Source organism: Lipotes vexillifer, unplaced genomic scaffold (genome assembly GCF_000442215.2).
Source record: "Lipotes vexillifer unplaced genomic scaffold, Lipotes_vexillifer_v1.1 scaffold182, whole genome shotgun sequence".
Lineage (NCBI taxonomy): Eukaryota > Metazoa > Chordata > Mammalia > Artiodactyla > Lipotidae > Lipotes > Lipotes vexillifer.
In genome coordinates this window covers 7,738,944-7,757,554 of record NW_006798798.1, presented here as the reverse complement: position 1 = coordinate 7,757,554, position 18,611 = coordinate 7,738,944, and the positions used below count along the sequence as shown (strand labels likewise).

Genomic DNA, 18,611 nt, shown 5'->3' with positions numbered 1-18,611 from the left:
AGCAATGCCAAAGTTCTTTCCCTATCCAGTTCCAGAAAACAGCTTTTATATGTGGAATAAAGAGGAGATTCTCATTTATAACAAGCACTGTGATGTGTCCCTTTTCCTCAAATGTTGCTTCTCCAGGAAGGTAGCCAGGGAGACCAGATACTCACATACTCTTGAGAGTGGGAAGACTTCCCCAAAGCCAGTGGGGCTCACTCACCCTCTGGAGGTCTTCAGGCAGAAGAGTCTGTCCTTGTCCTCTTCCTTGCCTCTCACCATTCTCCCTTAAAGACCATAGGAAGGAAAGCACCTGGCACAAAAATGTATTTTTGGCATTAATATAAGAGGCCTTGATATAATGGAAAGAAAATGGATTTTAGAATCAGAAGACCCAGTATTTTGCCCCTTGGTTTTGGGGGGTACACAGTGGAGGCAGACTCTTTCCTGACCATAGTTCTGCATGCTGATGACTTGAGTACCAAACAGCAGTTATGGTGGGTGTTGAGGAGATCCTCAGAGAACAGGAAAAACTTCAGTAAGTTCTAGCCAGTACCACCTGGTGACCTCATTACTGGATGGCATTAAGAGATGAGGCCAATTTGAGGTTAAAACAGGAAGAAGAGGGAAGCCTATATCTTTCACTTCCTTTGCCAACCTGGACATGGGTTTTGGGTAGGATGATAGAATGAGAATTTGAAAGATTAAGTGTAAGCTCAAATAGGCCCCCAACTCTCTAGGGACTTATGATCGTTCCCTCTAGCAATATAGAAGACAACAGTTAAAGGGAAAGTGGTAGTAAAGTGGAGGAAGTTGTCACTGCCAGTAATGCTGTTCCTCCATCTCCTCTCCCCACTACAGAGACTTCAAAACTGCCTCTTTCCAGGTAAGCTGAGCCAACAGATTTTAGCAAGTAGCTCATCTATGCCATTTGCCACCCTCCATCCCAACCTCTCCTTTATTATTCTACTCCCTCCACCTGAGTTTGCTTTTGTGGGGAAGCCAGGAATAGAGAGAAAGAGAACATTGTGAGAAGTTGGATTCACCTTGAAGGCCAAGGGTAATGAGAGCCCTGAGTGTGTAGTTGAGCTCTTCCATGTCAGACTACATATCAGGCCACATGGAGTATATGAAAGCTGTGGGCTGGGGACAGGGAGCCTCAAAAAGGATGATTGACCCAGCAGCCAGGCAAGGCAGCAGAAGTAAGTATGGTCCAGCTGGCTCTGCAGCCCTGACCTGAATCATTTCTCCTTTTTGGCCTCTGTTTAGTTGTCTGTGTCAAAAAGAGGAAAATGAACATATTACAAATATAAGGCATGGCAGAGGGGACATCACTACAGACCCTACAGACATTAAAAGGATGAAGACTAATATGAACAACTCTAGGGCCATAAATTTGACAACACAGATGAAAAGGACAAATTCCTTGAAAGATCCAGAGAGGGAATAGTAATACCTAACAAATTCATTTTGCAGGATATCAGTGGGTCCTCTGGTCAACAAACACACAAAACACAGTGACAAAAATAGTCTTAACTGTTGTCCCAGGGTCAGGAAGTCTGTGGATGGCTCTTCAGGAAGCCTCAAAACCTTGGTACTGGCTACAACAACCTAGATATTATTTTGCCTTTGCCAGAATTGCAGAGACTAGGGCTTGTTTGTATTTTCTCTTTATTATGAGAAATTTCAATCACTAAAGTAGAAGAATTATAATGAACCCCCAGACCTGCATCACCCCATCATTTAATTGTAAACATCTTGCAAAAATTGCTTCATCTGGGACTTCCCTGGTGGTGCAGTGGTTAAGAATCCACCTGCCAATGCAGGGGACACAGGTTCCATCCCTGGTCCAGGAAGATCCCACATGCTGCGGGGCAACTAAGCCTGTGCAGCACAACTACTGAGCCTGCGCTCTAGAGCCCGTGTGCCACAACTACTGAAGCCCATGCACCTAGAGCCCGTGCTCCACAAGAGAAGCCACCTCAATGAGAAGCCTGTGCACCACAACGAAGAGTGGCCCCCGCTCGCCGCAACTAGTGAAACCGCGCTCAGCAACAAAGACCTAATGCAGCCAAAAATAAATAATTTATTTTTAAAAAATTGCTTCATCTAATTTTTCCTTTGTTGAAGTATTTTAAAATAAATCCCAGACATCATGATATTCCAACCCTAAATACTTTGATACTCATCTCTAAAAAATAAAATTTTTTTATATAATAATTTTCACATCTAAAAAAATTAATAATTCCTTAATATTATCCAATGCTCTATGCAGATTTTCCTGGTTGTCCCAAAAAATGTCCTTTTATGCTTAATTTGTTTGAATCAGAATTCAAACAAGGTCTACACACTGGATTTTATTGTTATGCTTCCTAAGACTCTTGTTTTTTCTTTATGGACATGCCATGCGGCATGTGGGATCTTAATTCCCTGACCAGGGACCGAACCCGCACCCCCTGCAGTGAAAGTTTGGAGTCTTAACCACTGGATGACTAGGGAAGTCCCCCTAAGACTATTTTAATCTTAAATATTTATACTCCCCTCTCTCCAGTTTTTCAGTTTTTTCATTCAGTGTCTTTGTTGAAGACATTGAATCAATTATCCTGTAGATTTCTCCCATGTAGTTTTCTGATTGATCAGAGTTTTGCTAAATGAGATTTGGATGTGCTTCGAGGGTATGAAACTCCTGAAATTAGATAAAAAGAATTGTTCGTATGTGCTAGGTATTCCCCCACCCACTGCCTTGGAGAGGGAGCAACCTTCAAGTTTGTTCTTCTTTGGGCACTCTCTCTCAGTTCTAGGGTAACATATAGACTTTTCTTATTTCTTATAATGGCTTTGGGGCCATTTTAAGGCCTTTGGCTTTTACTCTGCATTTGATGGAAACCATAGGAAGGTTCTGAGCAGATGAGTGATAAAAATCTAATTTACAGGGAATTCCCTGGTGGCCCAGTGGTTAGTACTCTGCACTTTCACTGCCGAGGGCATAGGTTTGATCCCTGGTCGGGGAACTAACACCCCACAGACCTGGTGCAGCTCGGCCAGAAAAAACCTAATTTACATATTCAAAAAGCACCCTGATGGCTGTGTGGAGAATAGATTGTGGTAAGGGAGTCAGAGATTGGGGGCAGGAATGGAAGCAGGGAGATGAATGAGGTGGTTACTACAATAATTCAGAGGAAATAAGGTAGTGGACTTGAACAGAGGAGAAAGAGGCAGTAGAAGTGAGGAGTATTGGGCAGTTCTGGACCTATTTGGAGGTAGAGCCATCGGGATTTGCTGATAGATTGGATGTGAATGTGACAGAAAGGAGTGAAAGATGACGCCAAGGTTTTTGGCTTGACCAGGTGGAAAGCTGGAGGCACCATCAAGTTAGTTGGTGAAGATTAACAAGGGAGTTGGTACTAGGAGGAAGATTAGGAGTTCATGAGATCAGTTTTGGGCAAATTGAGATTGAGGTGCCTATTAAACATTTAAGAGAAGATGTCTAGTAGGCAATTGGATATATAAGTCTGGAGTTCAGGAGACAGGTTCGTACTGGAGTCATAAATTTGGTAATCACTGGTATATACATGATACTTAAAGCCAAGAGACTGGATGAGATGACCAAGGGAGTGGATGTGGATAAGGAAGAGGAATAAGGATTGTAGCATGAGAAGCTCTAACATTAAGAGGTCAGGGAGAGGTCAGCATAGGAAACTGAGGAGCACTAATGGGTAGAAGGAAAATCAAGAAACCTATGGTGTCACAGAAACTAAGTGAAGAAAGCGTACCAAGGAGGAGGGAATGATCAATTGTGTCAAGTGCTGCTAACAGGTCAAGCAGAAAATAATTGAAAGTCAACCATTAGATTCAGCAAGATGATTATTAGTAAGCCTGACCAGAGCAGTTTTGGTAAAGTGATGGGTGCAAAAGTCTGATTAGACTGCTTTCAAAAGAGAACGCAAGAAAAGAAATTGGAAGCAGGAAATATGGATAATATTTTCTAGGAGTTTTGTTAGAAATGGGACAGTAGTTGATGAGAGAAGGGGAATAAATAAAAGCTGTGTGAGTTGTTTGTTTTCAAGGTGAGGGGATTGCTGAAGTCAAGAACTTGATAAATAGGGAATTCCCTGGCTGTCCAGTGGTTAGGACTCCACGCTTGCACTGCTGGCCACGGTTCAATCCTTGGTGGCGGAACTAAGATGCCACAAGCCACACAGCCCCAAAAAAGAAAAAAAGAACTTGATAAACAAAAGAGGGTGAGATCTAGTGCCCAAGTGGAGGGACTAGAGTTAGATAAAAAATATAGTTAGTTCGGGCTTCCCTGGTGGCACAGTGCTTGAGAGTCCGCCTGCCGCTGCAGGGGACACGGGTTCGTGCCCCAGTTCGGGAAGACCCCACATGCCGCAGAGCGGCTAGGCCCGTGAGCTATGGCCGCTGAGCCTGCGCATCTGGAGCCTGTGCTCCGCAGTGAGAGAGGCCACAACAGTGAGAGGCCTGCGTACCGCAAAAAAACTCTATATATAGTTAGTTAGTTCAGCTGTGGGATGAGAGCGTGCATACATGGGCAAAGATGTAGATTGGTAGGTAGGTGGGTGAGTCTGTGCAGATTCTCTTCTGACAACTTCCATTTTCTCAGTGAAGTGAGAAGCAGGGTTTGTTAGTAGAGGGAAAGGGAATGGAAGTATGTGTTTGAAAAGTTGTGTATGGAAGTGAATGGACTTAGAAAAACAAAAAACAGAGTGCTTGCTGGGAAGCGTTAAGAATGATTTGAGGTTCCGGCCAGGGTCCAGTTGGGCTACTTAGGGAGAGAAGTGACCACGCGGGGCCTGCTGGGAAAGCTCGCTCTCTCCCCGGATTTTCTGAGAGCTGACATCCACCTGCCACCTCCACAAAACACCAGGAACTACAGAAGACGCACACTGGGAACTAGTTTCCCAACATCGCGTATGTTAGGGGCTATAGTTCCCGTCCACTCCCAACACAGCCTCCACCGCTATCTGTTGATACTTGTCGCAAGCCAACACTGGGTAAGTGCGTTGGCCTGATGGGGAGGTAAAGTCCAAGGAGCTTCCCCGCGAGCATACTGGGAATTGTAGTCCCCAAGGAGAGGCATAGGGGGAACTTCAGTCCCCCGGCCTCTCCCTCCTCTACTATGGCCCGGGGCCGCTGGGGAACAGGCTAGACTGAAGGGAAAGGCGGAACTTACGGAACCTGGGACGGATGGTATTGGAAACTGCAGTTTCCCCAGCGCCGGACAGAGCTGCACACTGGAAAATCCAATCCTCTAGCCGCCTCGTCCCCAGGAGACGGAAAGAGGCCTAGCCTAGGAAGCGCTGCACGGACGCTGGGAAATGCAGTCCCGCCTCTCCGGCCCAAACTAGGAGTCCATTTGCCGTCGTGGGTGTTGTTCTGAGACCCCTGCCCGGAGGGACGAAGTCTCCCGCCCTGAGGGAGATCGCGCATTACTAGCCACCCTTTCACACCGTTCTCCCTGTCCCTCGCTTCTGGTGTCTCCGAACTGAAGAGGGGGAAATCCTCGAGACCCGTGGAGAAAGAAGGCAGAAGAGTGCCTGAAAGATCAAGAAAGCCCAAGGAAGGAAGCCATCGAGCGGGAGAAGGCGAAGCGAGCCTCGCGGGGCTTCAGGTGTGGGAAGTGGAGTGTGGGATGGAGCAGGGCCCTTGGGTCGGCGACGGACGTCGCCAGCGCGGGCACGCGCGTTCCTCACTTCTGGTCTCCGCGCTAGTCCTAGTCCGCCCTCGTGCCCACACGCACGCGTAGTCGGTGGGTCTCGCGTGCTTTCCCTCCAAAATGCGGTCGTGGCGCTTCCGAGCCCAAGTAGGGTGGGAGTGAGGCTCTCGCAGAGGGCTGGGCGGTGTGGAAGGGAGCGATTGCTGCGACTGAGACGTGCGTCCCGACCAACCCGCTCCAGATACCGGTTTCCTCAGGTCCTCTACACCGAAGGCAGAGACAAGAGGGAGGGGGCCGGGGCGCACTGTCTCAGCGCTTCCAGTGGCCGCCCTGCCTGTTTGCCTCTGTGAGGGGTGGTGCAGTAAGAAGACAGAGAAATGTCTGGGTACTGTCTGCTCTGTTTCCTACCACCGGTGTTTTTAATAAAAGGTTTTGCTTTGTGGCTTCATCAGGCCTGGTGGGGCTCGGGCACTGGCGTCGTACAAGGCTCGAGGAGCCCCTTTATAACCACAAAGGGGCAGCTGCGCACGCAGGCCGCTGATGCACAGCCTCTGTCATAAAGGCCAGAGCCTCCCACGCGCATCTCCGCAGATCCGGTGACAGTGGCATAATAGCTAAGAACATGACTGGACTCTGACTCTCTGGCCCTGCCACGTTCTAGCTGTGTGGCTGGAGGAAGGCATCACAGTACCTTAAAGTAGGAAAATGCGGGGCCTCCAGTTAAGTTTGAATTTCATTTAAAAGGATAATTTTTTTTAGCATAAGTAAGTCCCAAATATTGTTTATCTGAAGTTCAAATTTTAACTGGGAATCAAATTCAAATATAATTATATTTTATCTGGCAACCCTGATTTAAGGCATTATTGGAGCAGTGCATGAACAGACTTTAGAATAGTGCCTGGCATGTATAAACATGCAATAAAGGTTATATAAAATGGCCAAACTCCACATCACGTCCCAACACATTAGTGTCTTTAGTCATCTGACTGTACTATCTGAAATGGCCAGCCCTCAGAAAGCCACTCTGTCACACGAGGTCAGCTTACATGCCCCCTGCACCCCACTGCATAATAGTGACCCCACTCCACTCTCACAAAGGGCCAGATGCTCCCTGCTTCCCAGCACTCCTCACATTCATGTGAGGATTTTGAGGTTCTTAGTAATGTTGGTGCTGCATCACTGGACACAAGTGGGCCGGGGCTGGGGGGACTGAACCATTATGATGTTGGAGCTAGTGACACTCTTTCCACAGGAAGCTGTGACTAGAGTCCATCTCTTGTAGAATTAGGGGCATGTTATCTTCTGAGGAGGATAAAGGTGTGTTGAGCTAGGAGGGAATATAGAGGGAATGGGAAGGCTTTGATGTTATAGGGTGTTAGTAACAGGTTCCCAACTTGGAGAATGTATATTGAGTGGCATTCTTCCCACTGAGCTCATTAAGATGTCTCATATATGTGAGAGAAGACTTTGTTCAGTCTGAGAAGTCTAAAGGAAAAAAGAAGACACTGAAGTGGCAGAACCTAGGATTATAAATGTAAGTTTATTTGATTCTCAAGTGTCGTTTTTCATCTCTCCTATTCTCCATCAATCGCAGCATACCCCTTCATTTCTCTCACAATAATAGCACCCTGAATTTATATTGTACTTTTTCATTATAAAGCCTCTTGAATTTCATTATCTCATTTTACTTTTTAAAGGCTTTCATAGGGAAAAAGAGAGGGGCATTCCTCTCTGAGGCCAAGAGGGGTTAAAGGGAAATGCCTGACTCTCACGGCAAACCTGGTGAAATGTACTGTTAGCTCAGGATTATTATTATTATTATTTTGCCACGAGGCTTGCGGGATCTTAGTTCCCCCACCAGGGATTGAACCCAGCCCTGGCAGTGAAAGAGCTGAGTCCTAACCACTGGATCACCAGGGAATTCCCTAGCCCAGGATTTAGACAGAAGTGTCGGGCATATTCCATTTCCCTAGCCAGAGCTCCAAGTCTTAAATAACCAGAGGAAACTTTAGGGAGTCTCTGAGATTGTGGGATCTGACCCTCATTTCTCTTCACATCAGCTTGATGTAGCAGCCCATCCTCTCTTTTCTGTACTTGCACTCTCCCTTCTAACATTTAAACATGTTTATCTCATTTAAAACAATCCTTCTCTCCAGGGGCCAATCATTGGGTCTTCCCATGTCCTTGAGAGTCATATGCAGAATTTTGGAAAGTTTAAAGTTTACTCGTGGTAGAAATTGAAGTGAGGCAGTAACTGTTGCTAGGTGGAAGAGAAATGCTTGGAATTGTTCAGCTAGGAATAGGAATCCCTAAGGCAGTCCTTAGCACTCTAGTGCCATCCAGGAGCTGTTTGCTCTGGTCCTCAACAAGATAAGTACAGAAATTCAGAGAAAGTATTTAGTAACTTTTATAGCAATTTGACAGAGTAATCTTATGTCTATTGAACTTAATGAAAAATCTGGAGTTAAAAAAAACTTTCCTTGACCCTATATTCTCTTCTACCTCTCTCCCTCTCTCTCACTTTCTCCCCTCCTCCCTTTCTCCCCATCATCCCCAAGCTTTTGAAGAGCTGCACTTAAGTTTCTTACTTTTCATTTAGTCCTCAGCTCCCTCCATTCTGACTTCAAGAATCACTCTTCTGTGATCCTGTTCTCATGAAAGACACCAGTACCATTTACCAAATCCACTCTTTGGTTCATCTTACTTGACCTCTCTGTTACAGTTGATTTACCTTCATGAAACGCTCCTCTGGTTTCTGAGAGAATATCCTATCTTTCTATAGTTGTTCTTTCTCAGAGTGCTTCCCCATAATTATCTTGTTATCAAGTCTCCTTCTCATGCTGCGTATTCCCCTGTGGGCATACTCCTCCAGGTGCCTGGCTTCAGCTGTCCCTATAGGTTGATCATTTTTATATTTGTTTCCAACCCAGACCTTTTCCTGATCTCCAGACCCACATATCCAGTTGCCTTCATTTAGATATTCCATAACCACCTCAACAAATCCAAAATCAAACTGACCTTCTCTCCTCCATACCTACTCTTAACTCTTTAGTCCATCTGAATGCACCAAATTTCATTCAGAGCCTAGCTCAGAAACCCATGAACCATTACAGACTTCTCTTTTCCTGACTCTCCACCCCAACTAATCTTCAAGACCCACAGAGTCTAACCCCTAAGTATTTTATATTGCTCTCATAATTTGCTTTTCCTTTCCCACTGCTCTAAATTAGATTATATAAAGTTGTTTTTGGTGTTTCTCTAACACCTACTCAGGATAAAAATTGAACTCCTTAGTACGGCACTTAATATTGACTCCCACCTATCTAGACATTTTTCTTCCCCTACCCTCTTGAACTTTGTGCTGTAAGAATATTTAACTCCTATGTAGTTTTTGGCATAAATCACACTTTAAGTGTCTGTGCCATTCTCTCCTCCTGGAATGCTTTAGTAAGCCTTATCTGCCTGGCAGCCTCCTTATGCTTCTCCCATGCTGAGTACCTGCATTTCCTCCCTAGAGTCTGTCCTATGCAGCTTCAGGTGCTCCATTACAGCAATTACCAAATTTTAACAATTGAAGTTCCTTGAGGAGAGTGACTGATTTTGATCTTAGGATATCCAGTGGATAGCGAAATACATCTTATAAAGTAGAATCTCAACAAATATTTGTTGACTGTTTTGGAATTAGCTTTTTTCGTTGTCATTGACCATGTACTGCATGGCTTGCGGGATCTTAGTTTCCCGACCAAGGACTGAACCTGGGCCCCGGCAGTGAAAACGTCAAGTCCTAACCACTGGACCACCAGGGAATTCCCTGTTTACAATTTAGAGAAGTTGCAGAAAAGTATAAATAATAGAGCAAATACTCATGACCCCACAGCTCCGAATTTCACATTTGAAATTCATTGTAATTAGTTTTTGTGTAATTATTCAGTGTCTGGATGCTTTCATCCAGACATAATATTTTAGCATAATATAATATTTTCAAGCTTCATCCATGTTGTAGCATGTACCAGTACTCCCTCCTTTTTATGGCTGAATAAAAAAATTTTTTATTCATTCATCAGTTGATGGACATTTAGATTGTTTATACTTTTGGGCTATTATGAATAATGCTACTGTGAACACTTATATAAAAGTTTTTGAGTGAAGATATTTTAAAAACTAATTTTTAGAGCACTTTCAGTTTTATAACAAAATTGAGAGGAAGGTACAGAGATTTCCCATATATTCCCTGTCCCCACCTCTCCCTCAGTATCATCACTCACCAGAATGGTACATTTTTAATCAAGGAGGAACCTACAGATTGATACATCATAATCATCCAAGGTCCATGCCTTAGAGTTCACTCTTGGTGTGGATCCTACAGGGTTGGGCAAAGTATAATGGAATAATATTCCACTGTCTGGAGGTACTGCAGTTTATTTATTCATTTATCTATCAGAGAATGTCTTCCAAGTTTTGACAATTTGGTTTTAATTTCTCCACAACCTTGTCAACACTTATTTTCCATTAAAAAAAATTATAGCCATTCTAGTGGATGTTAGGTGATATCTCATTGTTTTGATTTGCATTTCCCTAAAGACTAATGTTGCTGAGCATCTTTTCACGTGGGTATTGGCCATTTGTATTTCTTCTTTGGAGAAATGTCTTTTCAAATCCTTAGCCTATTTTTAATTTGGGTTATTTGGCTTTTTATTCAGTTGTAACAGTCCTTTATATATTCTAGATATTTATACCCTCATCAGATAGATGATTTGCAAATATTTTCTCCCATTCTGTGGGTTGTCTTTTTACTTTTTTTTTTTTTTTTTTACTTGTAGCAGCATGTTGAATGATAAGCTACTTTTTCTCCCTCTCTGTGGTTTTTTTTTTTTTTTTTTTTTTTTTTTTTTTTGTGGTACGCGGGCCTCCCACTGCTGCGCCCTCTCCCGCCGCGGAGCACAGGCTCCGGAAGCGCAGGCCCAGCGGCCATGGCCCACAGGCCCAGCCGCTCCGCGGCATGTGGGATCCTCCCGGACGGGGGCACGAACCCGTGTCCCCTGCATTGGCAGGCGGACTCTCAACCACTGTGCCACCAGGGAAGCCCTCTTTTTACTTTTTTGATAGTGTCCTTTGATGTACAGCAGGTTTTGATGAAGTTCAGTTTATCTTTTTTTTTCCCCCTTTGGTTGCTTGTGGTTTAGATATCATATATATGAAACCATTGTCTACTCCAAGGTCAGAAAGATTTATACCTATGTTTTCTTCTAAAAGGTTTTAGAGTTTTAGCTCTTACATTTAGGTATTCGATCCATGTTGAGCTAATGTTTGTGTATGGTGTGAGATAGGGGTACAAATTCATTCGTTTGCATGTGGATAGTCAATTGTCCCAGTACCATTTCTTGAAAATATATATTATTTTCTAAGTAATTCTTTCTATTTTTGTTTCTTTTTGTTTTCCCCATTTTTATTCTCTATGTTTCTGAGTTTTTCTCCTTTATGTTTCTTCAAGGTTTGTCCTTCTATTTGTGATATTTGATTATTCTTCCATTTCTGCCTGCTCACCTTTTATCTTACTCTGTTGTTTCACCATCTCTTTCCTAAGTTCTTACATTTTTTCTTTTTGGTCTTCCATCATAGAGTCAATTGAATTATTATTTTTTTAAAATTCATGAAAAATATTTAGTTAAATTTTTATCTGATCCATTGCAGCAGTTTTCTAGTGAATGGTTTTGTTTTTTTCTTTCTTTCTTTGTTCCTTCATAGTTCTTTTTGTAGCTTTGGATTAATGTTGTACTTGTTCCTTTCTTCTTACACATCATTATGTGAGTTGGGTTTTCTTAGACTAGTTCTTTGTAAGAAGTTCCTCAGTGTGTTGAAGGGGTCAGGGTAAAGTTCCCGGCCATCTGGTTTTCACAACATTAAAGCTCACTTCTTGTCTTCCATCACACATAAGGCTTTTATAAGGGATTGAATAGCCCTCTTCCTCTTCTGCTTCCCAGTTTCTTGCAGTTGTAGTTACAAGTAGGAGGTCCCTGATGGTGGAAACCTCTCCTTTAGGACATGTAATTTTCCTCATTTTTTTGTTAGATCTGCCTCTATTTGTCCCTCTTTACACTCAAATTTCTCTCTATAGTTTCTTGTTTCCAGTTTCTATTTCATAATTGCCCCTGATTTCAGCTGCTTTTGTCAGCCCTTACATGTAATTTATTATCTACCAAATATACTTATCTCCTGGTTTTGCTGAATGTGGAGTTTGCAAAGATCTTTTCATTCTCTTTATTGCTTTTAGATGATTTTCAGAACAGAAGACGATGGTAATAATGATACTTTAAAGCTTCTAGGTTTTGAATTTTAGATTTGTCTCTTACTAACAGCATACAACTATACTTTATTCATTTCTTTTAACATCTTTATTGGGGAATAATTGCTTTACAATGGTGTGTTAGTTTCTGCTTTATAACAAAGTGAATCAGTTATACATATACATATGTTCCCATATCTCTTTCCTATTGCATCTTCCTCCCTCCCACCCTCCCTATCCCATCCCTCCAGGCGGTCACAAAGCACCGAGCTGATATCCCTGTGCTATGCGGCTGCTTCCCACTAGCTATCTATTTTACATTTGGTAGTGTATACATGTCCATGCCTCTCTCGCGCTTTGTCACAGCTCACCCTTCCCCCTCCCCGTATACTCAAGTCCGTTCTCCAGTAGGTCTGTGTCTTTATTCCTGTCTTACCCCTAGGTTCTTCATGACATTTTTTTCCTTAAATTCCATATATATGTGTTAGCATATGGTATTTGTATTTCTCTTTCTGACTTAATTCACTCTGTATGACAGACTCTAGGTCTATCCACCTCATTACAAACAGCTCAATTTCGTTTCTTTTTATGGCTGAGTAATATTCCATTGTATATATGTGCCACATCTTCTTTATCGATTCATCCGATGATGGACACTTAAGTTGTTTCCATCTCCGGGCTATTGTAAATAGAGCTGCAATGAACATTTTGGTACATGACTCTTTCTGAATTCTGGTTTCCTCAGGGTATATACCTAGTAGTGGGATTGCTGGGTCATATGGTAGTTCTATTTGTAGTTTTTTAAGGAACCTCCATACTGTTCTCCATAGTGGCTGAACCAATTCACATTCCCACCAGCAGTGCAAGAGTGTTCCCTTTTCTCCACACCCTCTCCAGCATTTATTGTTTCTAGATTTTTTGATGATGGCCATTCTGACTGGTGTGAGATGATATCTCATTGTAGTTTTGATTTGCATTTCTCTAATGATTAATGATGTTGAGCATTCTTTCATGTGTTTGTTGGCAGTCTGTATATCTTCTTTGGAGAAATGTCTATTTAGGTCTTCTGCCCATTTTTGGATTGGGTTGTTTGTTTTTTTGTTATTGAGCTGCATGAGCTGCTTGTAAATTTTGGAGATTAATCCTTTGTCAGTTGCTTCATTTGCAAATATTTTCTCCCATTCTGAGGGTTGTCTTTTGGTCTTGTTTATGGTTTCCTTTGCTGTGCAAAAGCTTTGAAGTTTCATTAGGTCCCATTTGTTTATTTTTGTTTTTATTTCCATTTCTCTAGGAGGTGGGTCAAAAAGGATCTTGCTGTGATTTATGTCATAGAGTGTTCTGCCTATGTTTTCCTCTAAGAGTTTGATAGTTTCTGGCCTTACATTTAGGTCTTTAATCCATTTTGAGCTTATTTTTGTGTATGGTGTTAGGGAGTGATCTAATCTCATACTTTTACATGTACCTGTCCAGTTTTCCCAGCACCACTTATTGAAGAGGCTGTCCTTTCTCCACTGTACATTCCTGCCTCCTTTATCAAAGATAAGGTGACCATATGTGCGTGGGTTTATCTCTGGGCTTTCTATCCTGTTCCATTGATCTATATTTCTGTTTTTGTGCCAGTACCATATTGTCTTGATTACTGTAGCTTTGTAGTATAGTCTGAAGTCAGGGAGTCTGATTCCTCCAGCTCCGTTTTTTTCTCTCAAGACTGCTTTGGCTATTTGGGGTCTTTTGTGTCTCCATACAAATTTTAAGATTTTTTTGTTCTAGTTCTGTAAAAAATGCCAGTGGTAATTTGATAGGGATTGCATTGAATCTATAGATTGCTTTGGGTAGTAGAGTCATTTTCACAATGTTGATTCTTCCAATCCAAGAACATGGTATATCTCTCCATCTGTTTGTATCATCTTTAATTTCTTTCATCAGTGTCTTATAATTTTCTGCATACAGGTCTTTTGTCTCCTTAGGTAGGTTTATTCCTAGATATTTTATTCTTTTTGTTGCAATGGTAAATGGGAGTGTTTTCTTGATTTCACTTTCATAATTTTTCATCATTAGTGTGTAGGAATGCCAGAGATTTCTGTGCATTAATTTTGTATCCTGCTACTTTACCAAATTCATTGATTAGCTCTAGTAGTTTTCTGGTAGCATCTTTAGGATTCTCTATGTATAGTATCATGTCATCTGCAAACAGTGACAGCTTTACTTCTTCTTTTCCGATTTCGACTCCTTCTATTTCCTTTTCCGAATAGCCAAAGCAATCTTGAGAATGAAAAACGGAGCCGGATGGGCTTCTCTGGTGGCGCAGTGGTTGAGAGTCCGCCTGCTGATGCAGGGGACACGGGTTTGTGTCCTGGTCCGGGAGGATCCCACGTGCTGCGGAGCGGCTGGGCCCGTGAGCCATGGCCGCTGAGCCTGCGCGTCTGGAGCCTGTGCTCCACAACAGGAGAGGCCGCAACAGTGAGAGGGCTGCGTACAGCAAAAAAAAAACAAAAAAAAAAACAACGGAGCCGGAGGAATAAGGCTCCCTGACTTCAGTCTATACTACAAAGCTACAGTAATCAAGACAGTATGGTACTGGCACAAAAACAGAAAGATAGATCAATGGAACAGGATAGAAAGCCCAGACATAAACCCACGCACATATGGTCACCTTATCTTTGATAAAGGAGGCAGGAATGTACAGTGGAGAAAGGACAGCCTCTTCAATAAGTGGTGATGGGAAAACTGGGCAGATACATGTAAAAGTATGAGATTAGATCACTCCCTAACACCATACACAAAAATAAGCTCAAAATGGATTAGAGACCTAAATGTAAGGCCAGAAACTATCAAACTCTTAGAGGAAAACATAGGCAGAACACTCTATGACATAAATCACAGCAAGATCCTTTCTGACCCACCTCCTAGAGAAATGGAAATAAAAACAAAAATAAACAAATGGGACCTAATGAAACTTCAAAGCTTTTGCACAGCAAAGGAAACCATAAACAAGACCAAAAGACAATCCTCAGAATGGGAGAAAATATTTGCAAATGAAGCAACTGACAAAGGATTAATCTCCAAAATTTACAAGCAGCTCATGCAGCTCAATAACAAAAAAACAAACAACCCAATCCAAAAATGGGCAGAAGACCTAAATAGACATTTCTCCAAAGAAGATATACAGACTGCCTACAAGCACATGAAAGAATGCTCAACATCATTAATCATTAGAGAAATGCAAATCAAAACTACAATGAGATATCATCTCACACCAGTCAGAATGGCCATCATCAAAAAATCTAGAAACAATAAATGCTGGAGAGGGTGTGGAGAAAAGGGAACACTCTTGCACTGCTGGTGGGAATGTGAATTGGTACAGCCACTATGGAGAACAGTATGGAGGGTCCTTAAAAAACTACAAATAGAACTACCATATGACCCAGCAATCCCACTACTGGGCATATACCCTGAGAATACCATAATTCAAAAAGAGTCATGAATCAAAATGCTCATTGTAGCTCTATTTACAATAGCCCGGAGATGGAAACAACCTAAGTGTCCATCATAGGATGAATGGATAAAGAAGACGTGGCACATATATACAATGGAATATTACTCAGCCATAAAAAGAAACGAAATTGAGCTATTTGTAATGAGGTGGATGGATCTAGAGTCTGTCATACAGAGTGAAGTAAGTCAGAAAGAGAAATACAAATACCGTATGCTAACACATATATATGGAATTTAAGGAAAAAAATGTCATGAAGAACCTAGGGGTAAGACAGGAATAAAGACACAGACCTACTAGAGAATGGACTTGAGGATATGGGGAGGGGGAAGGGTAAGCTGTGACAAAGTGAGAGAGTGGCATGGACATATATACACTACCAAACGTAAAATAGATAGCTAGTGGGAAGCAGCCGCATAGCACAGGGAGATCAGCTCCGTGCTTTGTGACCACCTAGAGGGGTGAGATAGGGAGGGTGGGAGGGAGGGAGACGCAAGACGGAAGAGATATGGGAACATATTTATATGTATAACTAATTCACTTTGTTATAAAGCAGAAACTAACACACCATTGTAAAGCAATTATACTCCAATAAAGATGTTAAAAAAAAAGGAAATAATCCATATGAATATGTCAAAAGGAATTTTCTTTTTGACTTGCAGATAATTTGATTATTTAGAAAACTAAATAGTCTAATAAAATTGTGAATAGGAATAATAAGAATATTTGGTATGACTGAAAACTTACTATACTGAAATTTAAAATATTTGTATGAGGGGTACTGAACATAGTAAAAAACAGCATAAATCAGCATAAGTTTGGAAAAAATAAGGACATAAAACAAGCAAAGGATTTGGATACTGAATATTTTTTAAAACACCTATAAATCAGAAGGAAAAAAATGAATAAATGGGCAAAAAATGAGACTAGGAAAATCACAGTAAGTAACATGATTGGCTAATAAAAATATATGGAAAATATTCAACTCACTAGTAGTTAGAAAACTAAAAACTAAACCACACACTAGAAGAAGAAATACAGGATACTGATTTCGCCTTTGACTGAGTTGCCAGATGTCCACAAAAATAAACAAGTTACCAGTATGTACCAAAGGTGAAAATGTATACAACCTATGACTGAGTAATTGGACACCACTGCTCTTGTGTACTAGTATACAGGAGCAAAGCTAGTCACTGGTTTTGTAATAGTGAAAAACTGTCAACAACTGTATAATGGCCAATAGATAAGATTTAAATCTATTGAGGTATATTTATATCAAGATTGGAATAACGCATAGCACAGGGAGATCAGCTTGGTGCTTTGTGACCGCCTGGAGGGGTGGGATAGGGAGGGTGGGAGGGAGGGAGACGTAAGAGGGAAGAGATATGGGAACGTATGTATATAACTGATTCACTTTGTTATGAAGCAGAAACACACCATTGTAAAGCAATTATACTCCAATAAAGATGTAAAAAATAAATTAATTAATTTAAAAAATAAAAAAAAGATTGGGCTAAAAGATATTTCATTTTGTAGAAAAATAGCAACCCTACATTCAGGAAAAGGACACTAATTGCAGGTCAGGATGTGAGCTATTAGCCATCCAATTATCGCTAGTAACATGAAATAATGACCCATAATTCCAATCTGAGAGTCACTCCCTTTGGATTTGGCAACATTTCCCAGAGAGATTAATAGGTATTAGAAATGGAGGTTCCCTGGTAACATTTTAAAGTGTTCTTTACCACAGGTCTCCATTTGTTTGGTCAATATGAGCTTTTCATTATTCAAACGTAGAGATTTAGTATTCAGTACTTCATAAACTTGTTTAAGCCCAAAAACATTTTTAAAAGTACTGTCAAGTACCAACAGTATTCCTGGGGCATAATTTCAAAAACGTTGGATAAAGGTATGTCTGTAAATTCAACATATATATTATAGTAACTTGGAGAAGTACCATGCTGACCTACTGTAGGCTTATTTTATTACGGAACTTAAATTATTGTCTTGTGTTATATTTTATTCTAAAACTTAAACATATGGGACAATGATGTTAACTATCAGATGGTGAATAACTAAATAGAATAGTGGATTCTCCATCTGCAACAAATGGTCACAGAAGTGTAGGTTATAAGGGACAATCACACTGACATCATAGATGGCTGGAAGACAATACGTAATTTGTAATTTCCATGAATCATTCTTATTTGAAAGATAAGAATTCTTTTATATGGATAAATATCAATTGTGCAAAAATACACAGTACTTCATCAAAACTAATATGATTTGCTGCTGGCACTTTCTTGACATTTACAGAAAATACAGGGGAAGGCAATTCAAATGACTAATTTCTGACATTTATCTGGATGGAAGTGTTTGAAAATAGGTATCAAAAATGGTCAAGTATGTGTGTTGGGGGGTGGGAGGGAGGTTCCTTTTAGTATTAAAGAAATCAGGTATTTATAATTCAGCTCATTCATAAATTTAAATAAAGATTAGAAAAACTAATGAAGCTAGATCACAGATTTGCAAACTTCTTAAAGGGCCGATAGTAAATATTTTTAGGTTTACGGGGCATACAGTGTCTGTTACAACTAACTCTGCTGTTGAAGACAGAAAGCAGTCCTAGATAATATGTAGCTGAATGAATACAGCTGTGTTCTAATAAAACCCTAGAAAAACAGGTGGTTGGCCCACAGAGCAATCGTTTGCTAACCTGTAATATTGAAAGTACTAAACTTGGATTAACAGCTTTGTCATTCAAGATTTATAATTAAACAAGAATAGTTAAGTCTTGAACATTCTAGATAAATGTGTTTTTTTAACATCTTCATTGGAGTATAATTGCTTTACAATGGTATGTTAGTTTCTGCTTTATAACAAAGTGAATCAGCTATACATATACATATACATATATCCCCATATCTCTTCCCTCTTGTGTCTCCCTCCCTCCCACCCTCCCTATCCGACCCATCCAGGTGGTCACAAAACACCGAGCTGATTTCCCTGTGCTATGCTGCGGCTTCCCACTAGCTATCTGTTTTACTTTTGGTAGTGTATATATATCCATGCCACTCTCTAACTTTGTCACAGCTTACCCTTCCCCCTCCCCATATCCTCAAGTCCATTCTCTAGTAGGTCTGTGTCTTTATTCCCGTCTTACCCCTAGGTTATTCATG

At 41.2% G+C, this 18,611-nt stretch overlaps 1 protein-coding gene across 1 annotated transcript in view; it reads right to left on the bottom strand.

The window, feature by feature from the left end:
• Positions 1–5,169: 5,169 nt before the first annotated feature.
• Positions 5,170–18,611, bottom strand: part of LOC103082026 (zinc finger protein 607-like) — a 67,346-nt gene continuing 53,904 nt past the window's right edge. Inside the window, 2 exon segments of the mRNA XM_082931513.1 lie at positions 5,170–5,537; positions 5,694–5,918. Of these exon segments, the coding sequence (XP_082787639.1) occupies positions 5,170–5,537; positions 5,694–5,918 (593 nt within the window).